This window comes from Lissotriton vulgaris, chromosome 8, assembly GCF_964263255.1.
Source record: "Lissotriton vulgaris chromosome 8, aLisVul1.2, whole genome shotgun sequence".
Classification (NCBI taxonomy): Eukaryota; Metazoa; Chordata; class Amphibia; order Caudata; family Salamandridae; genus Lissotriton; species Lissotriton vulgaris.
The window spans coordinates 1,063,893,031-1,063,910,848 of NC_141696.1; the positions used below are offsets into that span (position 1 = coordinate 1,063,893,031).

Below are 17,818 nucleotides of genomic sequence, written 5' to 3' on the forward strand. Positions count from 1 at the left end.
ACTTAATCTTATTGGTGTAGGTTGTGAAAAAGAACCACACAAGGTATTTATAAAAATATTTATTTATTATAAGATACTCACTAACACATAACCATATCTCCTACCCGTAGAGATAACGCAATGAATAATAATACTTTGCAAATAGAACAAGTAAGTAGCACAAATACACGATGGTCTCCAGGGGGAAACCAGGCCATAATCTAAAATAGTAGAATGCAAACCACGTCTCAAGACCAGAGTGAACCCAGAAGACGTACAAGAGCTGGGGACGGAAGGAACCACTCAAGGTGTGTATCTAGGAACCCCATGGAAGTTGTGTGCAATTGGGAAACACAACTGCGCACTCAATTAAAGCCAGTGGGTAAGTCGTGTTGCAATTTTAAAGAAGGACCCTTCCTAGTGGACCCTGAAGAAACCCAGTGGAAGACCAAAGGTTGAAGAGTCACCACACCCGTGGATTCCCTAGAAACCAGGACACCTACACCAGGGAAGCAGGGTGCATAGTGACGTTGGAAACCGTGATCTAACCCAGTGGAGGACTTCAGGAAGATGCCGCTGACAAAGAAAGGGAAAGTGTCCGGTAGAACCCAAAGGTGGATTCAAGATGAGAAGTACCTACAAGCAGAGGGGACAGAGTCTATGCCACTCAGGAGTGACCAGGAAGCATGGAAGAGGAATGCCCACTGATGTCTGGAGATGCAGAAGAGTTGGCGTTGACCTTGGAGCTGCAGCTGTGTGGACCAGGTGACGCTGAGGAAGACCAGGAGCCATTTACAAGCTGTCCCACGCCCGATGTCGAGAGCTGAGGGATCGGTGTCCATAGTGAACGCCAACAAGCCTTGGCAACCGCAAACAATGTGGTAGACAAAAACGGTGCAGTGTTGGTACCAGCAAGGTACAAATGACTCACCTTGAGCAAGGAAGTCTGAGTAGGCTACAGCAATCAGGGTAGCCCACTGGAGTCAAGAAGGACCCTCAGGCCCGAGCCACAGGAGTCTCAAGGGGACCTCGAGCAGCTCACCAAAGATGCAGGCCCATAGTGCCAAGGCTAAAATGAAAACGACTATCTTGGCTGCAGGAGATGTTCGAGGCCGGAGCTTCTTGGAACCTGAAGATCTCTGGTGAAGAGAGCCAACAAGAAGAGAGGCAAGTCGACGCGGTGCAGAGGGGTTAGGTTGCTGCAGTCTCGAAGAGGGATACTGGCCCCAAACTCAGTGAGGAGACCGGGCTGGCCTCGAGGGAGTTGCAGAAGCACCGCCTGTGTTGCTGAGCCTTTCGGAGTCCGTGTGAGCCAAGGATTAGCAGACGGGTCAGCTGTGGTGCAGTGCCAGCAGATGGAGGGAAGCAACTTCTTCACTTCAAGGGAGATTCCTTTAGCTGTCTGGGATGTCCACAGGCCTTGGGAGACTCCTGTATGGAACATGGTCATGGACTTTGCAGCAGCCTTGCAGGACGATGGGGCCAGGAGCAGCAGGGGTCTTCCCAGTTGCAGTCTTGGTGTCCAAGGTGAAGTTCAACAAAGTCCAGAGTGCCCAGATGGTCGAAGATGAAGTGGTTTCTGATCTGAATCATGTCCCACTATGAATTTAGGAACCCACCCACAAGTAAACCCTTAAGTACACGACAGAAAGGGTTAGGACGATTCAGCGGTATCTCCCAGAAGAGGGGCTGGAGAGTGAGGAGGATACTCCCATGTCCTTTGTCCGGTTTTTCCCCAGAGCAGGAGCTAAGGGCTCTCTGAACTGGTTTGAAATGGAGTATGCAAGGAGGTACCCTTCAAGCAATCTCAGTGGCGCTGACTAGCGCCTCCACTCTGCACCAAAACACTAAGCCCTGTCTGGGACGTGGACACACCTCCCTGTGACAGGATATCTATTGTTTTGCCTTCCCCTGCTCAAGCTTGGCTCAGCAGCAGGAGGGCAAAAAAATGTCTCTGGTCGGAAGCAGCCCTAGCATGCTGTCCTGTTCTGCAAGACTGATACTAGGAGCACTGAGGCCCTCCCAGCGTAGTTTTACAGTGCATGGAATCAAAACTCCCACACCGTTTACCCAACCATGACAGAGTTTGTTATAGCCAGTTTAGAGATGGTCATTGCATAATGACGCATGGCCACTCTATATTTCTAAATGGCTGATGCACTTACAAACTGGGAGAATTGACTCTTGACAGTTGTAGGGGTACTCAACTTGTGCAGGAGCACCCGCACACTTATAGCACCCTGCCTTCAGGATTGAAAGGCCTGCCTTAGGGGTGAGTTATAGGCTTTAAGTGCAGTGACCTCAGTTATAAGGAAACTTATATCTGTCGTAAGTGGTGCTGGCACCAGCTTACACAGGCTGTAATGGCATCCGGTTGTAACAATTTGGGTGGTCTCTCATTGATGGCATAATACATGCATCAGCCCATGGTAGACCCCTGGTGTACCTAGGCCCTATACTAGGGACTTAGAAGGGTACACCAGTAGCCAATCTGGAGAGTACCTAAGTACTCACCATGTCCAATTTAGGGGAGGAAGTACTGAGGCTGGGGTCCTGGTTAGCAGGATCCCAGCCAGACTAGTCCGTAATGGCATAACACCAGGCAAAAAGTGGGGGTAACCATAATAGCAGATCCTACTTTCTTACACTTGGTTAGATATGTTCGCCTCTGCAGAGAACGCACAATGTCAGCAGTTTCACACACTTGAGTTTCCAAAGCGGCTCTCGCACTGAGATGCTTTTCGTCTCGAGTGGAGCTCAGGCCTCATTTATGCCTTTCTGCCCATCCCACTCTTGCTCAGAGTTCTCCAGAAGATCAGGAACGACCGGGCTCAAGTCATCCTTGTGTCTCCAGACTGGGCATGAAGAGCCTAGTATTCCGAGCTTCTGAACATGAGTGTCGATCGTCCGGATTTGACTGCCCCTTCAGGAGGATCTTTTGTTGCAGTAGCATGGGAGGGTCCAAATCTGTCAACTCTTCGCCGCCTTGTGTGGAGTTTGAGAGGCAGCAGTTGACAGCTTTCGACCTTTCTTCCGAAGTCTGTAATGTTATTTTGGGAATCAGGCGTCCCTCCCCCAATACAGTATACACTTACTGATGGAAAAAGTGTGTATCATTTTGTACAGAAAAGTCTATTGACCCTCCCTTTCTGATATTCTACTTCTTTATTTTGACCCTTGCCCAGCAGGGCTCTGCCCTGGGCACTATGAGAGAGTATCTTTCTGTATTGTCTGCCTTCTTGCCGCTGGCTGATCAACCCTTCTTATTTAAACTACCGATGGTAAATAGATTTCGTCTGTACATATGTTCCCATCTTCCCTTTTCATTATGCCTCAGTGGGACCTTAGTTTGGTTCTTGCATTTCTTATGAATTCTCCTTTCAAACCTTTGCACAATTGTCCCCGCAGGCTGCTCACTATCTAAAGAGCCTTTCTTGTGGCCATTTTATCGGCTGGGAGGGTGAGTGAGCTGCAGGCTTTTTCATCCAAGCCTCCTTTCCTATCAGTTTTTACTGACAAGCTGGTGCTTTGTACTATGGCATTTTTACTGACGAAAGTGTTATCATTTCTTGGGGGCCAGTCTGTCACATTCTCACCTTCAATGCTCTTCCACATTCCTCTAAAAAAAGATTCGCGATTCCACCGTCTGGACCCAAAAAAGAGCTGCTTTGTTCTTTTTCACCACAAAAAAAGTTCCTGGTGGATGACCAACTCTTTGTGGGGTATGTTGGTACATAGAAAGGTCAAGTGGTGTGGAAACGGACCATCTCGCTATGGGTCGTTCATTGCATCAAGATCTGCTATGCACTGGCAAAGAAGCAGCCTCCTGAAGGCTTAAGAGCTCATTCCACCAGAGCTAAGGCTGCCACCAGTGCGTTAGCCTGTTGAGTTCCAGTACTGGACATCTGTCATGCAGCAACATGGGCATCCCTGCACACATTTATAATTATTACTGTCAGGACAGTCGGTTCCGCAGGAAGGGGCATTTCGCATGTTCGGTCCTGCAGGACTTCTTAGTCTAAATTTGTACTCTGACCCGCCTCTGCGGATGGTATTGCTTGGGCATCTGTTCAAGGGTAAGGAATCTGTGGCTAGATGTCATTTTACTTATCTTTGGGAACACCTAATCTGGTAGAGACAATATCTAGCTGCAGGTTCCTTAATGACCCACGTATCTTCCCCGCGGACAGATTTCTGGGGTCAGAGCTAATCCGTTTCAGGGACACCAGTGTCTGTGCAATTTATGGCTCCACGTTCCTGGGGTGGAAAGTCAGGAAAAGTAATTGACGTCCGCGCTCCAAGGTGGCGCCAATAGCGGTGACGTGGACGTCCCTCCCAGTGCCGACAATGCCACGTAGAGCCAACTGATGCCACCTACCTGTGCGCAGGGGTACTGCTCACGAAAAATCTTCCAGATCCAGTATGACTCATGGGTTAATTCAAAGGTAAGGAATCTGCGGCTGGATATTGTTTCTACCAGAGAAGGCGTTACCGAAAATAAGTAACTTGTTCTTTCCTTATGTCACTCTTCTTCTCTTCAATCCCCCCCCTTCCTATTTTGGGGTGATGGCGTTACCAATCGAATATTGTTAATCAAGAAAATGTATTATAAATGTTCCGTATGTGGTTTGTTCAGTGTGATCTGGCGCTGTAGATTGTACCGAATTGTTCCGTTGGCTTGACATAGTTTATCTTCACAAAATATTTTGACACATTATTTAAAAAAAGATGTATCCCTAAAAAAGAAATGTTTGAAACTTAACTTTAGCTTACAGCTTTGCTGTCTGCGTTAGAGAAGATTACAAGAAACTCTACAGAATGCACGTCAACATGGAAAAGTTGTATCAGGCGCTCATGGAATATTTTGTGATAGATCCAAAGAAAGTGTCTGTGGAGGAGTTTTTCACTGACTTGAATAACTTCAGGACTATGTTCATGGTAGGTCTGAGTTGTCATGTTACAATAAAAAGATTTCTCTTGATTCGTATATTTCTCCATTTCAACGCACTCTTTAACTGAATATTTTCCTGCTGGAAACCTACAAACCTGCTGTTTTCATTACAATGCTTTCCTGCCTTTTCTTAGAATTGACTGTAGGAAAACTTCTCTTTAATTGCATATGTTGATTTTTCTGCCGCTAAAAGCAGGGTTTTATTTGACGTTGCTATGAATACAACTAAACAATCCGAGATTGGACGCCACACGTCAGAACCAGATGAGAGTTTAAATTATTTTCTTCATTCAATAAAGGACTCCTGTTGTCTAATTACAGAAGAAAATATTTTTTTCTTTATAAGATTTAAATGTAGCACTTTATATGCAATTTTACTTCACTTTTACTTTGCAACGAATAATGTTATGTTTTATGAGCAGGCTTTAGAAGAAAAACATTGATTTCGGCAACAAAGTATCCTGGACAATGTAGACTTCACTGTATTTTGTATGGAATCGTACTTTCCCATTAGAAACACTTAATCTAGCAATCATTTAGAGTTGATGTGATGTCACTGTAAATACTCGGGTGCATTTACGGGTTTTGCCCTTTGCTTGATTAAGGAAGTGCTGAATTTTTAATTGCCTCTTTCCACAGGTTTCTCACCTAATGAATACTCCTTCATGGTTTCAGGCTGGTACAGAAAATTCTTTGCACAGCAATAACGCCCAAGTGCCACCAGTTGCCTCAAGGCTGGTGCCATGACTGTGCCTCCGAACATGACATGATCTGGATTATTAGGTACCTACTGGTACACAAGTCAGTTTCTGTTTTTCCATGCTTAATGGATGCAGTTTGGAGTGCGCGCTCTCTGTTTCACGTAATTCCTAACCGGTAAATAGTGACTAGATCAAATGTCTGGTAAGTGGTTGCAGGAAGGTAGGATGCTTCTAGCATGGTTACCTTCACTTTTTGCCTGGTGTCCGTATGCTTTTGACTAGTCTGGCTGGGATCCTGCTAATCAGGACCACAGTCACTGTGCTTCCTCCCTAAATTGATTATCGTAAGTACTTCTCGACCTCCACAATTGGCTACTGGTGTACCCTTTTAAGTCCCTGGTATATGGTACTAAGTACCCAAGGCATAGGTACACCAGGGGTCTCCCATGGGCAGCAGCAGAATGTATTCTGCCACCCATGAGAGAACCCTCAAACGGACTACGGGTCTGCCAGTGCTGTCTGTGTGAGTTGGTGCTTAAACCCCTCAAGCCAGATATGTTTCCTTATATCTGAGGTCACTACACTTAAAACCTATGTCACCCCTCTGGCAGGCCTTTCAGTCCTGAAAGGCAGGGTGCTTGGTTAAAAGTGTGAGGGTGCCTATGCATGAGCAGAGCACCTCTGCAAGCCCTGGAGTAAATTCTCTAGGCTTTGTAAGTGCTGTCAGCCATTTTAATGCATATAGTGGACATCAGTCATTACGAGATATCGAACTATATAGTGGCAGCACCAAACCTGGTCATGTTTGGCATCAAACATGTTGGAACCATACCCCAACACCAATTTCCGTGTTGTAAATATGATCCCATGTACCTGGTGGCTCCCTTAGGGTAACCCCTTGTAGTCCCGGTAACAACCTTTCAGGGGTCTGACAACAAGCTAGTGTTGCTGCCGACCATAGATACAATTTTGCCCTCCTGCTCTTGAGAAAAGCTCGAACAGGGTAAGTTAGAACAATAGGTTTCGTGTCCAGGAAGGTGTGACCACCTCCTAGACAGGACTTGGTGTATTCCGCTGTGGTGGGGGCGCTTGCCAGTGCCACCAGACTTCTCTGAAGGCACATTTGGTGCCCTCCTTGCATACTCCAGTATGAGCCAGTTCAGGAAGCTCTTGGCTCCCGCTCTGACGTTAAACTGGATGAAGGACATATGAGTATCCTTCTCTCTACCCATCCCCTACTCAGGGATAGATCCCAGAGTTGTCCTAACCCCTTTCCTAGGGTATTTAAGGGCTTATCTGTGGGTGAGTCCTCAGATTTGTTGTGGGACAATACTCCAACCTGAAACCTTTGACTCTTTGACCATCTGTACACTTGAACTTCGCCTGGAACCAATACTGCATCAAGGAAGATTCCTGCTGCTCCTGGTCTCTTTCTACTGCAAGTCTTCTTTTTCGTCTGTCTCTGTGCTTATTCCAGGATCTTCACCAGACGTGTGTATCAACGGCACCCAAAGTAATGTCCCTTGGCACTGCAACAAAGCTGATTGGTCTGGTGCTCCTAACTTCTGCCGGACTTCGAAAAGAATCAACAACACAGGTGGTGGTTTTGCCAATCCCTTGAGGCCTGACCTGTCCACTCTGCATTTTTGAGGCAAGTATCCCTTGTCGGAATTGCTGGGGCCAAACCCCTTTGTACTGCATCGATCTGCTGTTGCCAAGACTTGTTGGTACTGCACTCCAGAGATCTTCAGAATACAGATGCTTCAGCCTCCAGCATCTCTTCCTGCCAAGTACGGCATCTTTACTACATCCTCTGCACCATGGACCTGCTTTCCTTAGTGAGCTGTTCGAGGTCCTCTTGCAACTCCTGTGCCTTCGGCCTATGGGGCCTCTTGAGGTTATTCTTTTGCTTCAGTGGGCTCCCGTGCTTGCTTGGGTCCCGCTGTGAATCTCCTGCTTGTAGTGAGTCCCTTGCTGATTCCCAACGTTGCGCCTTCTTCAATTACCACACCTGCTGCAGCTGCCAAGGCTTGTTGCTATGCTATTCTCGCCAGACACCGACCCACTGGTCCTCATCTTCTGACGTGGGCAGCTCGTGCACGGTTTCTGGTCTTCCTCAGTGCTGCCTTCTCCTCACAGATGCAGCGACAAGGTCATCATCAAATCACTTGAACCGTCTATCGTCAGTGGGCATTGCTCTTACGTGCCTCCTAGTCACCTCAGAGTGGTAGAGACACTGTATCCTATGCTTACAGGTTTAGCGCATCAAGAATCCACCCTTGGATTCCACTGGATTCCACTGGACTCTGGCACAATCAGATTCCGCGGCTGTTGCTGCTGTCATTTCGCACCTATGCACCCAGGTTCCCTAGTGTAGGTATCTCGGTTCTGGGGGTATCCACTATCCACGGGTGGGGGGACTCTCTCTTCTGTCTTCCATGGGGTTAATTCAGGGTCCACTGGGAATGGTCTTTCTTTTTTCAAACTACAACCGTGACTTCTCCCTTGACTTCTTTTGGATACACAGCTGGGTTTACACACTCCACACAGCATCCATAGGGTCCCTGGGTACTTACCTTGGGTGGTTCCTTGTGTCCCCAGCTCCTCTGAGTTTCCTGGTCCAAGTCCCGACTTCAGTCGCAGTTCTCATTCCACTTTCTTAATATATGGTTTGGTGTCCCCCTGGAGACTACTGTATTTTGTGCTTAATTACCTCTCAGATATATATATATATATATATATATATATATATATATATATATATATATATAACCTACGGGCGATAGCCAGTAGGTATATATAGTTAGGATTATTTGTCTATGGAACTTTTGAAAATTCTATGTCTAATAACTTTGGCGTTTGTGGACGGAATCGGCTGAAATTTTCAGGTAAATGGCACATTTTGTTTCTGAGCAGCCCCTGAAAATTTGGGGGGGTTCGTCAAGGGGGGGGCCGAGAAAAAAGGGGGGTCCCAAAACGCGTTTTTCCCATGTTCATTTCCATAGGGCGTTTGGCCTCACTTTTAGCTCGAACGGCTGAATGGATTTGCACGAAACTTGGCAAAATTGTAGGGACTGTTAGCCCGATGTGCCTTTGCTGGGTCTCAATATATGTGCTCCAGTGGATTTTGAGAAATTAACGTTTTAAAAAATGTATATATCTGTGACAGCGTCCCAGATAGCGCTCCAGATCGCGTACGTTTCGCGTCACGGAGCTTTGCGAAGCGATGCTGATTGGCTCTCCGGTGTCTGTCAACATTCTAAACAGTCCGGAGCGGCCGCCATCTTGTCTCTCGGTGGGATCGAGAGACAAGAAGAGGTGAAAAACGAAGGGGGAATTTAATGAAAGGGGGCAAGGTAGACCCCTCTTGACCCCCTAGGAATGATGTTGGGGTTATTAAAGGGTCCCGTGGGGAAAATTAAAAAAATGTGATTTTTCACGGTAGAAGCGTTTCTCGGTTCGCAAATTAACGGCTGAATGGATTTGCACGAAACTTGGCAAAATTATAGGGACTGTTAGCCCGATGTGCCTTTGCTGGGTCTCAATATATGTGCTCCAGTGGATTTTGAGAAATTAACGTTTAAAAAACAGGTATATCTGTGACAGCGTCCCAGATCGCGTACTTTTCGTGTAACGGAGCTTTGCGTAGCGAAGCTGATTGGCTCTCCGGTGTCTGTCAACATTCTAAACAGTCCGGTGCGGCCGCCATCTTGTCTGTCGGTAGGATCGAGAGACAAGAGGAGGAGAAAAACGAAGGGGGAATTTAATGAAAGGGGGCTAGGTAGACCTCTCTTGACCCCCTAGGAATGATGTTGGGGTTATTAAAGGGTCCCGTGGGGCAAATAATAAAAATTTGATTTTTCGAGGTAGAAGCGCTTCTCGGTTCGCAAACTGGTAGCGAAACGTGAATTCGCCATTTTGTGTTTCGATTTCATTAAATTACTAGGTATAAGGGGGTACGGGAGACGTATCCTGAACCCTTTTGTTTTCTGAGGGTGGCTGAGGAGGCTCATATATGTTGATACATGTCTACCAGCGGCTGTGCGTGAGCGTTTTTTTTTTTTGTTGCGTGACGTCTGTTAACGTTTGATTCGATGGAAATCAGGAAGTGTTGACCGCCATTTTGTCACTGCGAGTAAATATTTTGTTTTAAATAATTGTTATAAATTAATCCTTATTGATAAATATTGTCTGCGCCATCTTGTCTTTTTTGCAATGCCACACTTTTGTTGAGCACGGCAGCCATTTTAGATGCCTTGACCAAACCCACTCTCTGCACGCCGCCGATCCTCAGCATGGCTCCTCACCCTCGCAAGCATCTCCCCCACGCACTGGTCACCCCCGCTCTCTCATGCATGGGCCAGAAACCTCCTCCCATGTGCGCTGCTCTTCCCTGAGAATCACACCCTGTGCCCGCCCGACACCACCCTTTCACCCTATTCACTACAGCACCCTCTGACACTCTTCTTCCTCTGTGTCCGATTGTTCAGGCCGGTCCCAGGCTATCACCTAGCCCTGCAGATGTAGTTTATGGCCCCAGCTGTAGAGAATCACCCCTCTTCAAAGGAGTTACAGTAGATCTGTCACACCACACGCGTTCCTACTATCTGATAACCATCCTGTATTGTGCTTGGGGAGGGGATTCTCACTGTGAGGGTGTGTGGGACCGAGCCTGAAGCGGAAGATTCCAGGGATGCCTCTTTGTACATCAAAGTTTTTACAATTATGTGTCACATGATAAATATATAGTACTCCAACAAAGTAGGATTATAACACTTTAATAACTTTTAAATATATAGAACGCAACAAAAACAGTAAATACATTTAAAAAATTTTTTGAAAAAAGAAGCAACAATGGTCAGTAGCTGTGTTTTGTGCGAATAGTCCCAAGGCAGCACAACGTGCTGAGTTCTGGAGGGCACCCAGGTGATGTTACCTGGGTGCTGCACTGGTTTTTGGTATCCTACAATGCAGTTCCGAAAAACGGCGTGGGGCGTCCCGGGGGGTGCGCGGGGAGGCCTCGTCAGTAGCGGTCTGTTGTGCGAATAGTCCCAAGGCAGCAGAACGCGCTGAGATGTGGATGGCACCCAGGTGATGTCCAGTAAGTTGTCGCACTGGTTTTGGCATCCTACAATGCTGCTCCCAAAAACGGCGTGGGGCGCCCCGGGGGGGGGGGGGGGGGGGCGGCGTGAACGGGTCTCCCCAGGTGGAGGCTCGTCGGCTGTACTGGGGTGCCCCTTTACCGTTTCAGTTGCCATTCCGCCCGCTTTTGCTACACTGTGCCTCATCCGCCATTCAGCTGTTTATCGCCCGCTCTTGCGGCTACAGCGTCTCGCTCACCATGTAGTTGAGTTGCGCCCACTCTTGCGGTGCAGCGATAGGCGGCTGCCACAGGACTCTTAAAATGGCGGACGGCTCTTCGGATTTGGGCCTGGTCCACTAACATGGCCCTGGGACACCTTGGAACTCGGACGTCCCCTGAGCCTTGAAGATTTTACAAAAGTCTTGGGGGCTCCCGACTCCTGCAGGCTTCCGGTGGGGAGCGGCTGCCATGATTGCTCGCGGAATGACCACGACGGAGCCACAAGATGGTGGTGCTCTCAGGCTGACGCCAGCTTTAGTCTGAAACATCTAGAAACAAGGTGGGGCTTTCATCGTTTGGGAAAAAAAAAATGTTTTAATCCAATGAAAAGTGATATTTTTAGGTCATATGATCAAGCCTCCCATCATTAGGAAACCAAAAGTAAAATGAACCAATGAAAAGTTTTATAAAGAAGTCACATGACTTGTTATGCTTACGTTACGCGCTGCTATAAAAAGCGTAGAAAATCCGTTGGCACGTGAGGCGGTGTCAGTAGCGGACCGATGTGCGAATAGGCCGAAGGCAGCACAACGCGCCGAGATCCGGATGGCACCGAGGTGGTGTCCAGCAAGTTGCACTGGTGTGGCCAACCTACAATGCTGCGCCGAAAGTCGGCGTGGGGTGCCTGGGGGGGGGGGGGGGAGGGGGGGTGGCGCAAACTGGCCTCTCTCGCCTTCCCAGGTGGAGGCACCTGATGTGCAGTGCGGCGCCCCTTATCTTTTCACTCGCCGTCCAGCAGAGTTGCGCCCGCACTTGCTACTACAGTAGGCCGAAGGCAGCACAACGCGCCAAGATCCGGATGGCACCAAGGTGGTGTCCAGCAAATTGCCGCACTGGTGTGGCCATCCTACAATGCTGCGCCGAAATTCGGCGTGGGGCCCCCCGTTGGCCTGTGAGGTCGCGTCAGTCAGTGGGGGCTGTTTGAGAAAGCAATGTGATGCTGTGCGTCGCCCCCAAGATGGAGGCTCCTCGGCTGCAGTGGGGCGCCCCTTGGTGTTTCACTCGCTATCCAGCTGAGTTGCGTCCGCACTTGCGGCTACAGTAGGCCGAAGGAAGCAGAACGCGCAGAGATCTGGATGGCACCGAGGTGGTGTCTAGCAAGTTGCCGCACTGGTGTGGCCATCCTACAATGCTGCGCCGAAAGTTCCATGGTCCGGCTGAACTTTTTTCCTTTTCCTTTCTGCATCTTGTCCCACAATCCGTTTAACCTTTAGACACGACCAGGTCCCTGAATGTGTGCAGGGGGACGCTATCGATTGAATCAAGATGGCGGCTTCACACAAAGCTGACTCAAGCGTTGCTGGTGATGCTATACAGACAAAAAATGGTTTTCAGTTGGTACATTCTTCAGGATTTTTCCATCCAAGTCTGCTTGAGAGTTTGTAGAACAATGGCTTTAGATCTTGCCCTCCCCTCTTTTGACTGTTGGTCTTGTTGCCTATGTCTTCTGTTGTCATTTAACTGAACCTTTTTTGACTGCCGAAAGGGGTTCTGGTCCGACCGCTGGTTGGTGGAGATATTTTGACTATATCCTGGACCTGCCCGGCCTCGCCCAAAATGGCGCCGGTATAAATGGGACTCGCACCTCCTTGTTGTGTACTGGTTGCACAACCTTGATATCACGAGATACGTATGCAGTTTTGAAGCACATGGCGGGCGGGAATGAGAATTGATTGAATATTTCGACATCCCTATTGATATTAAGTTCTGATGTGTTATTGATTACTGTACTATTGAAAGTTCGAATTAACGTCACCCATGGTACTTGCCCGCAAATGTATATCTAGATAATTTTATTGTAAGTGACCCTGTCGTATTTTAATTACAAAATGTACGTCCGCCGATTCCGCAACTGTTAGACACCTTAGTTCTTGCAACCTAATGGCCCGCTCGTTGCGTTCCTCTACAGTGTAAATGTCTCCTCATCATATACGATTCCAGTTTGCTCCGTGGCCGGCCCACGTGGTTATAGGCCCGTATTTGTATACTATGTATGAGGGTGAGGGTAATGCACTCAAAGTGTGAGTGAAGGCATCTTATACTATAAAAGGTATATAGATTATATTTTTCTAATTTGGAAGAAACCAACTGCAGATCTGCAAAAGAATATTGACAGCCTGAATCTAGTGAACCCAAGAGTCAAGTTCACCAGTCAAATAAGTAGTACGACAATTTCATTTTTGGATGTATCAGTGGGGATAAAGGGCAATGTCATTGTCACAGAACTATATAAGAAACCCACCGACAAGAACACATCATTGCAATATGGGAGTTTCCACCCGATGGCTTTAAAGGACAACCTTCCGATATCTCAATTTATGAGAATAAAAAGAATTTCGTCAGATCAAACAGAATGCATAAAGAACTTTGAATACCAAAAACAATGCTACCTAGATAGAGGATAGCCAGAAAAACTCATCACCAAGCAAATGGAAAGAGTAAAGGTCATACCACGAAGTGAGTTACTGCAAAAGAAGACGAAAGTCGAGAATAAGAGAATGGTATTCACGTCTAAATACTCAACTGCCTCAAGAGACATTAAAAGAACCATAAATAAAAGATGGGACATTTTGCAAATGGAAAGTGATTTTGGAGTATTATATGAACAAAAGCCCCTATTTGCCTATAAAAGATCACAAAACCTAAAAGAACTCCTAAATAAATCAGAAAAAATGGAATCTGGTGTTCAAACTTTTAAAGGCACAACAAAATGCTTTAATTGCAAAAACTGCAACAATGTAATCACAGGAAATGCATTGCAACACCCACGGACAGGAGAGAAGATTATATTGAGACATTCGGCAAACTGTAATGCAGAACATGTTGTATATTCAATTAAGTGCCCCTGCGGGCTACTATATGTCGGCAAGACAGACAGAAGACTGAAAATCTGTCTATCAGAACACAAGAGCCGAATCAGAAATAAGAACATGACATCACCACTTGCAAAACATTGGGCTGAAAAAAATCACACTATAGCTCAATTACGTTTCCAGATAATTGAACAAGTCCCACAGCGATTGGGACAAGATAATGCAAAAACCCTTTTGAGAAGGGAAATTTTCTGGATTCGAAAACTAAAGACTGGCCCCGGATGGGCTCAATGATAAATTGGACATGATATGTTTTCTATGACTTTCAACCTAAATATGGCTATGAGGAATCTAAGTATCCAAAAATAAAGCCATTCGAAGTAGTTTGTAATAACACCCCATCTCACGCACAAACATTAATGGCTAAATTCCCAAAGGAGAAACTAACACAGTGTCACACTGACAACAGGTTGTAACACACATCATGCAAACAAACTTTTTAAAGTACTATAAATGTCATTATGTGCAAAGTTTATATGAAAAGTTTATATGAGCTGTTACAAGCACCTTATTTTTTTACATGAAACTTGCGTTGCAAATGTATTTTAAATGAGGACAGTGACAAGAATTTACCTCATTTTTTTTTTCCAATTTCTCTATTTTTTTCTAACTTTACTTTCTTTATACTTTCTGAATCACAGCCTCGCTGTTTCCGCATAAACAAACATTAGGAGCACTAAAAACAAAGGATTCCAATAAGGAACACATTAGTTTACTATATTTTTAATTTATTTATTTTTCCTTTCCATCATAACAATAAGTCGCAATCTTATCAATAAGGCACTACGTGCTTTCAATAACCTTCTGAATAATTCACTCAATAGTCAGGAATAACCCCATTTCACTATGGCCGCCAATATTATCGCCCGTGGTCCTTTCTCAGTGTTGAGTGGTTATACTCGACACGGTAAAAGGACTATGAACGTTATTGCGCCACCAACCTCAGCAAGCCAGGAAGAACGCCTACAAGGAGCCGGTTGCATCGCCTCCCGGTAAGCCTTAAAAACCAACCCACGTAATGCGTTAGCAAGCGTAATGTTCTATTGAATTACCAGTCCACTAAAACGAACATTATCTTTTTCTAGCGAGAGAAGAAAAAGATATAAGCGAGTCGTTGAACCAACTTTCTTATACCCGCCCCCTGGTAAGCTTTAAAAAATAACCCGCAAAATGCGGTAACAAGTGCAGTGTCTGGTTGGATTAACAGTCCGCCTAAACGAACAACATCTTACTTTTTCTAGTGAGAGAAGAAAAAGACGTAAGCGAGTCGATAGACCTACATTCCTACACTCGCAGGTAAATTGTGATCTCGCAAAATACCATTTTTTACAAACAAACTATGTGTCAATTATCTTATGACACTTTCTTTATTTCGCTTAAACCCCAATAGAATCCACAACCTTGGCCACGTGCATAAGATTGAGCAGGTGAGCTATGTGCTTTAAATCTTAACGCTTTAAGTAGACATTAAGAATAGCGTTTTCTGACATAAATGTCTCAGATTATTCAACAGATAGTCTGATTCAATCGTGAAACCCAGAAAATTATTGCGATTATCATTATCACATAATATCATTCGCCTACACAGAAATAATAGACTTACTTGCCATTCCTTTCCGTTTCCTTGATCTTATAGATTCTATTTTATTTACAACACGCATACACCAAAGGCAACCAGTTACCAGGGTAAGGTGATTGATATACCATTTAAAACTGAAACAGCAAATTACTTTTAAAACATCAATACTAATTGAGCTTCCTACTCTTTTGTTTCCTTTTTCTTTTTCTTTAGACCCCTGACGAAGGGGTGTAGACCCCGAAATGCATTGGGTTACAAGTGTAATTGTGTTGTACTAAATTTGTTGTTTAACAAATGTATGAGAATTTTTGATTTTTGATGTAATGTCCAAAAAATAACATGAAAAAATAACATGAATGAATTTTTATTGACTAAACTTGTGTTGACTTAAGAACAAAGAAAAACATTGACTAATGGTTTAATTTGTACAAGAAAATAATAGTAGTGCGCACTAGAGTCCTGGAGATCTAGCGATCCCAGGCCACATTCATAGATCACCGTATTTGTATACTGACATTTTCACAATAAAGGTTTTTAAAACAAAACATGGTAGTAGTATTTACATTGGTAAAGTTTTTAATTTTAGTCACTGTTTTCGAATCAGTAAAAAGCAAGTGAAATAAAGCAGTCCAATTACATGACGGATAAAAGATATAATACGCAGGAACGCAGTAAAGATAAATGGTCAAGGGCTGTTGTGTTGTTTACTCCTGCAACATAAAGTGATCGATAAGAATCTGATATTCGGGCGTATCGGCGACTAAGACAGCAGGCCGAGCATCTTTTGCTCAACGGCTCCGTCATGGGACGAAGAAACCCACTTTTGCTAGAAAAAGGAATATATTTTACTTGCAGGACAGTTGTAAATTTTCCGGGAAAATACATTAGCCTGGAACATTATAACATATATGTTTAAGAAAAAATAATGTTCGAAAGCAATAAAAAGCGTAATTTTTAGGTCATATGACCAAGCCTTTCATCATTAGTATAACAAAAGTAAAATGAACCAATGAAAAGTTTTATTAACAAGTCACATGACCTGTTATGCTTACGATACGCGCTGCGCGCCGCGCCCCGGATCCCTTCCGGGAAGCTGCGCTTCGCGCACTGGAGTACTTCCGGGTGCGCTAACGCGGCGTGTCATATAACGCATTACGCGACAACGTAGGTCCAGAATATAGTCAAAATGTCTCCACCAACCAGCGGTCGGAACACAACCCCTTTCAGCAGTCTAAAAAGTTCTGTTAAATGACAACAGAAGGGACAGGCAACAAGAACCATCAGTCAAAGAGGGGAGGGCAAGTTCTTCCCTACCGGGTCACGTTGGGGCGCTACCGGAACTGATCGAATTGGTAGTCTACAGTGTTTCTGGATGTTTCAGACTGAAGCTGGCGTTAGCATGAGAGCACCACCATCTCGTATCTCAGTCGTGGCCATTCCACGAGCAATCATGGCAGCCACTCCCCACCAGAAGCCTGCGGGAGTCGGGGGCCCCCAAGACTTTTGTAGAATCTTCAAGGCTCAGTGGACGCTTTCGAGAATGGGGCCCAAGCCCTAGCAGACAAGCGTCCGAGTTCCAAGGTGTCCCATGGCCATTTTAGTGGACCACGCCCAAATCTGAAGAGGCGGCCGCCATTTTGAGAGTCCTGTGGCAGCCGCCTATAGTTGCATCGCAAGAGCGGGAGCAACTCAACTACATGGTGAGCGAGACGCTGTAGTCGCAAGAGCGGGCAGTAAACAGCTGAATGGCGGAAGAGGCACAGTGTAGCAAAAGCGGGCGGAATGGCAACTGAAACGGTAAAGGGGCGTGTCTTCAGGTCAAACGGATTGTGGGATAAGGTCCAGAATGGAAGAGTCATCAAAAGGCAAAAAGTTCCGCCGGACCCTGGGAGCCGGCTGCCTATGTCGGGGGCGATCTTAGGCCACGCCAGGGCAACACGACTTGGGGAGGGGGCAGAAGTCAAGCGCACCCTCCCAGTCCGCGCCACCACACCGTATGTTGAAAATCTGAAGCCATCGTTCTACAAACTCTCAACCTGCCTTGGATGAAAAATCTTGAAGAATGTACAAACTGAAAACCAGTTTTTGTTTGCATAGCATCAGCAGCAACGCTTGCTATCAGAATGCATGAGTTTCATGCTCGATTGATTGAGCTAGCCGGATCAGGCAACAAAAAGTATAAAATAGTTATGTAAATAGTTATTTAATAAAATGTTTTACCCTGTTACTTTGCTGGTGTGTTGTATAAATTTATAATATTTGCATAGAGTTTATCGTAATTTTGGGCGGGGTGGGTGGCGGAGCCGAGCTGTCTTGCAGCCATCATGGTGTGGAGCTCAGTTCATCTCACTAGTTTCGTATTTCTCATGAAGG

General features: G+C 45.8%; 1 protein-coding gene across 1 annotated transcript in view; it reads left to right on the forward strand.

The window, feature by feature from the left end:
• DIAPH3 (diaphanous related formin 3) overlaps positions 1-17,818 on the forward strand; it is a 2,291,797-nt gene that overhangs the window by 1,701,658 nt on the left and 572,321 nt on the right. Inside the window, exon 25 of the mRNA XM_086934906.1 lies at positions 4,753-4,917. Within this exon, the coding sequence (XP_086791032.1) occupies positions 4,753-4,917 (165 nt within the window). The remainder of the gene's footprint in view (positions 1-4,752; positions 4,918-17,818) is intronic.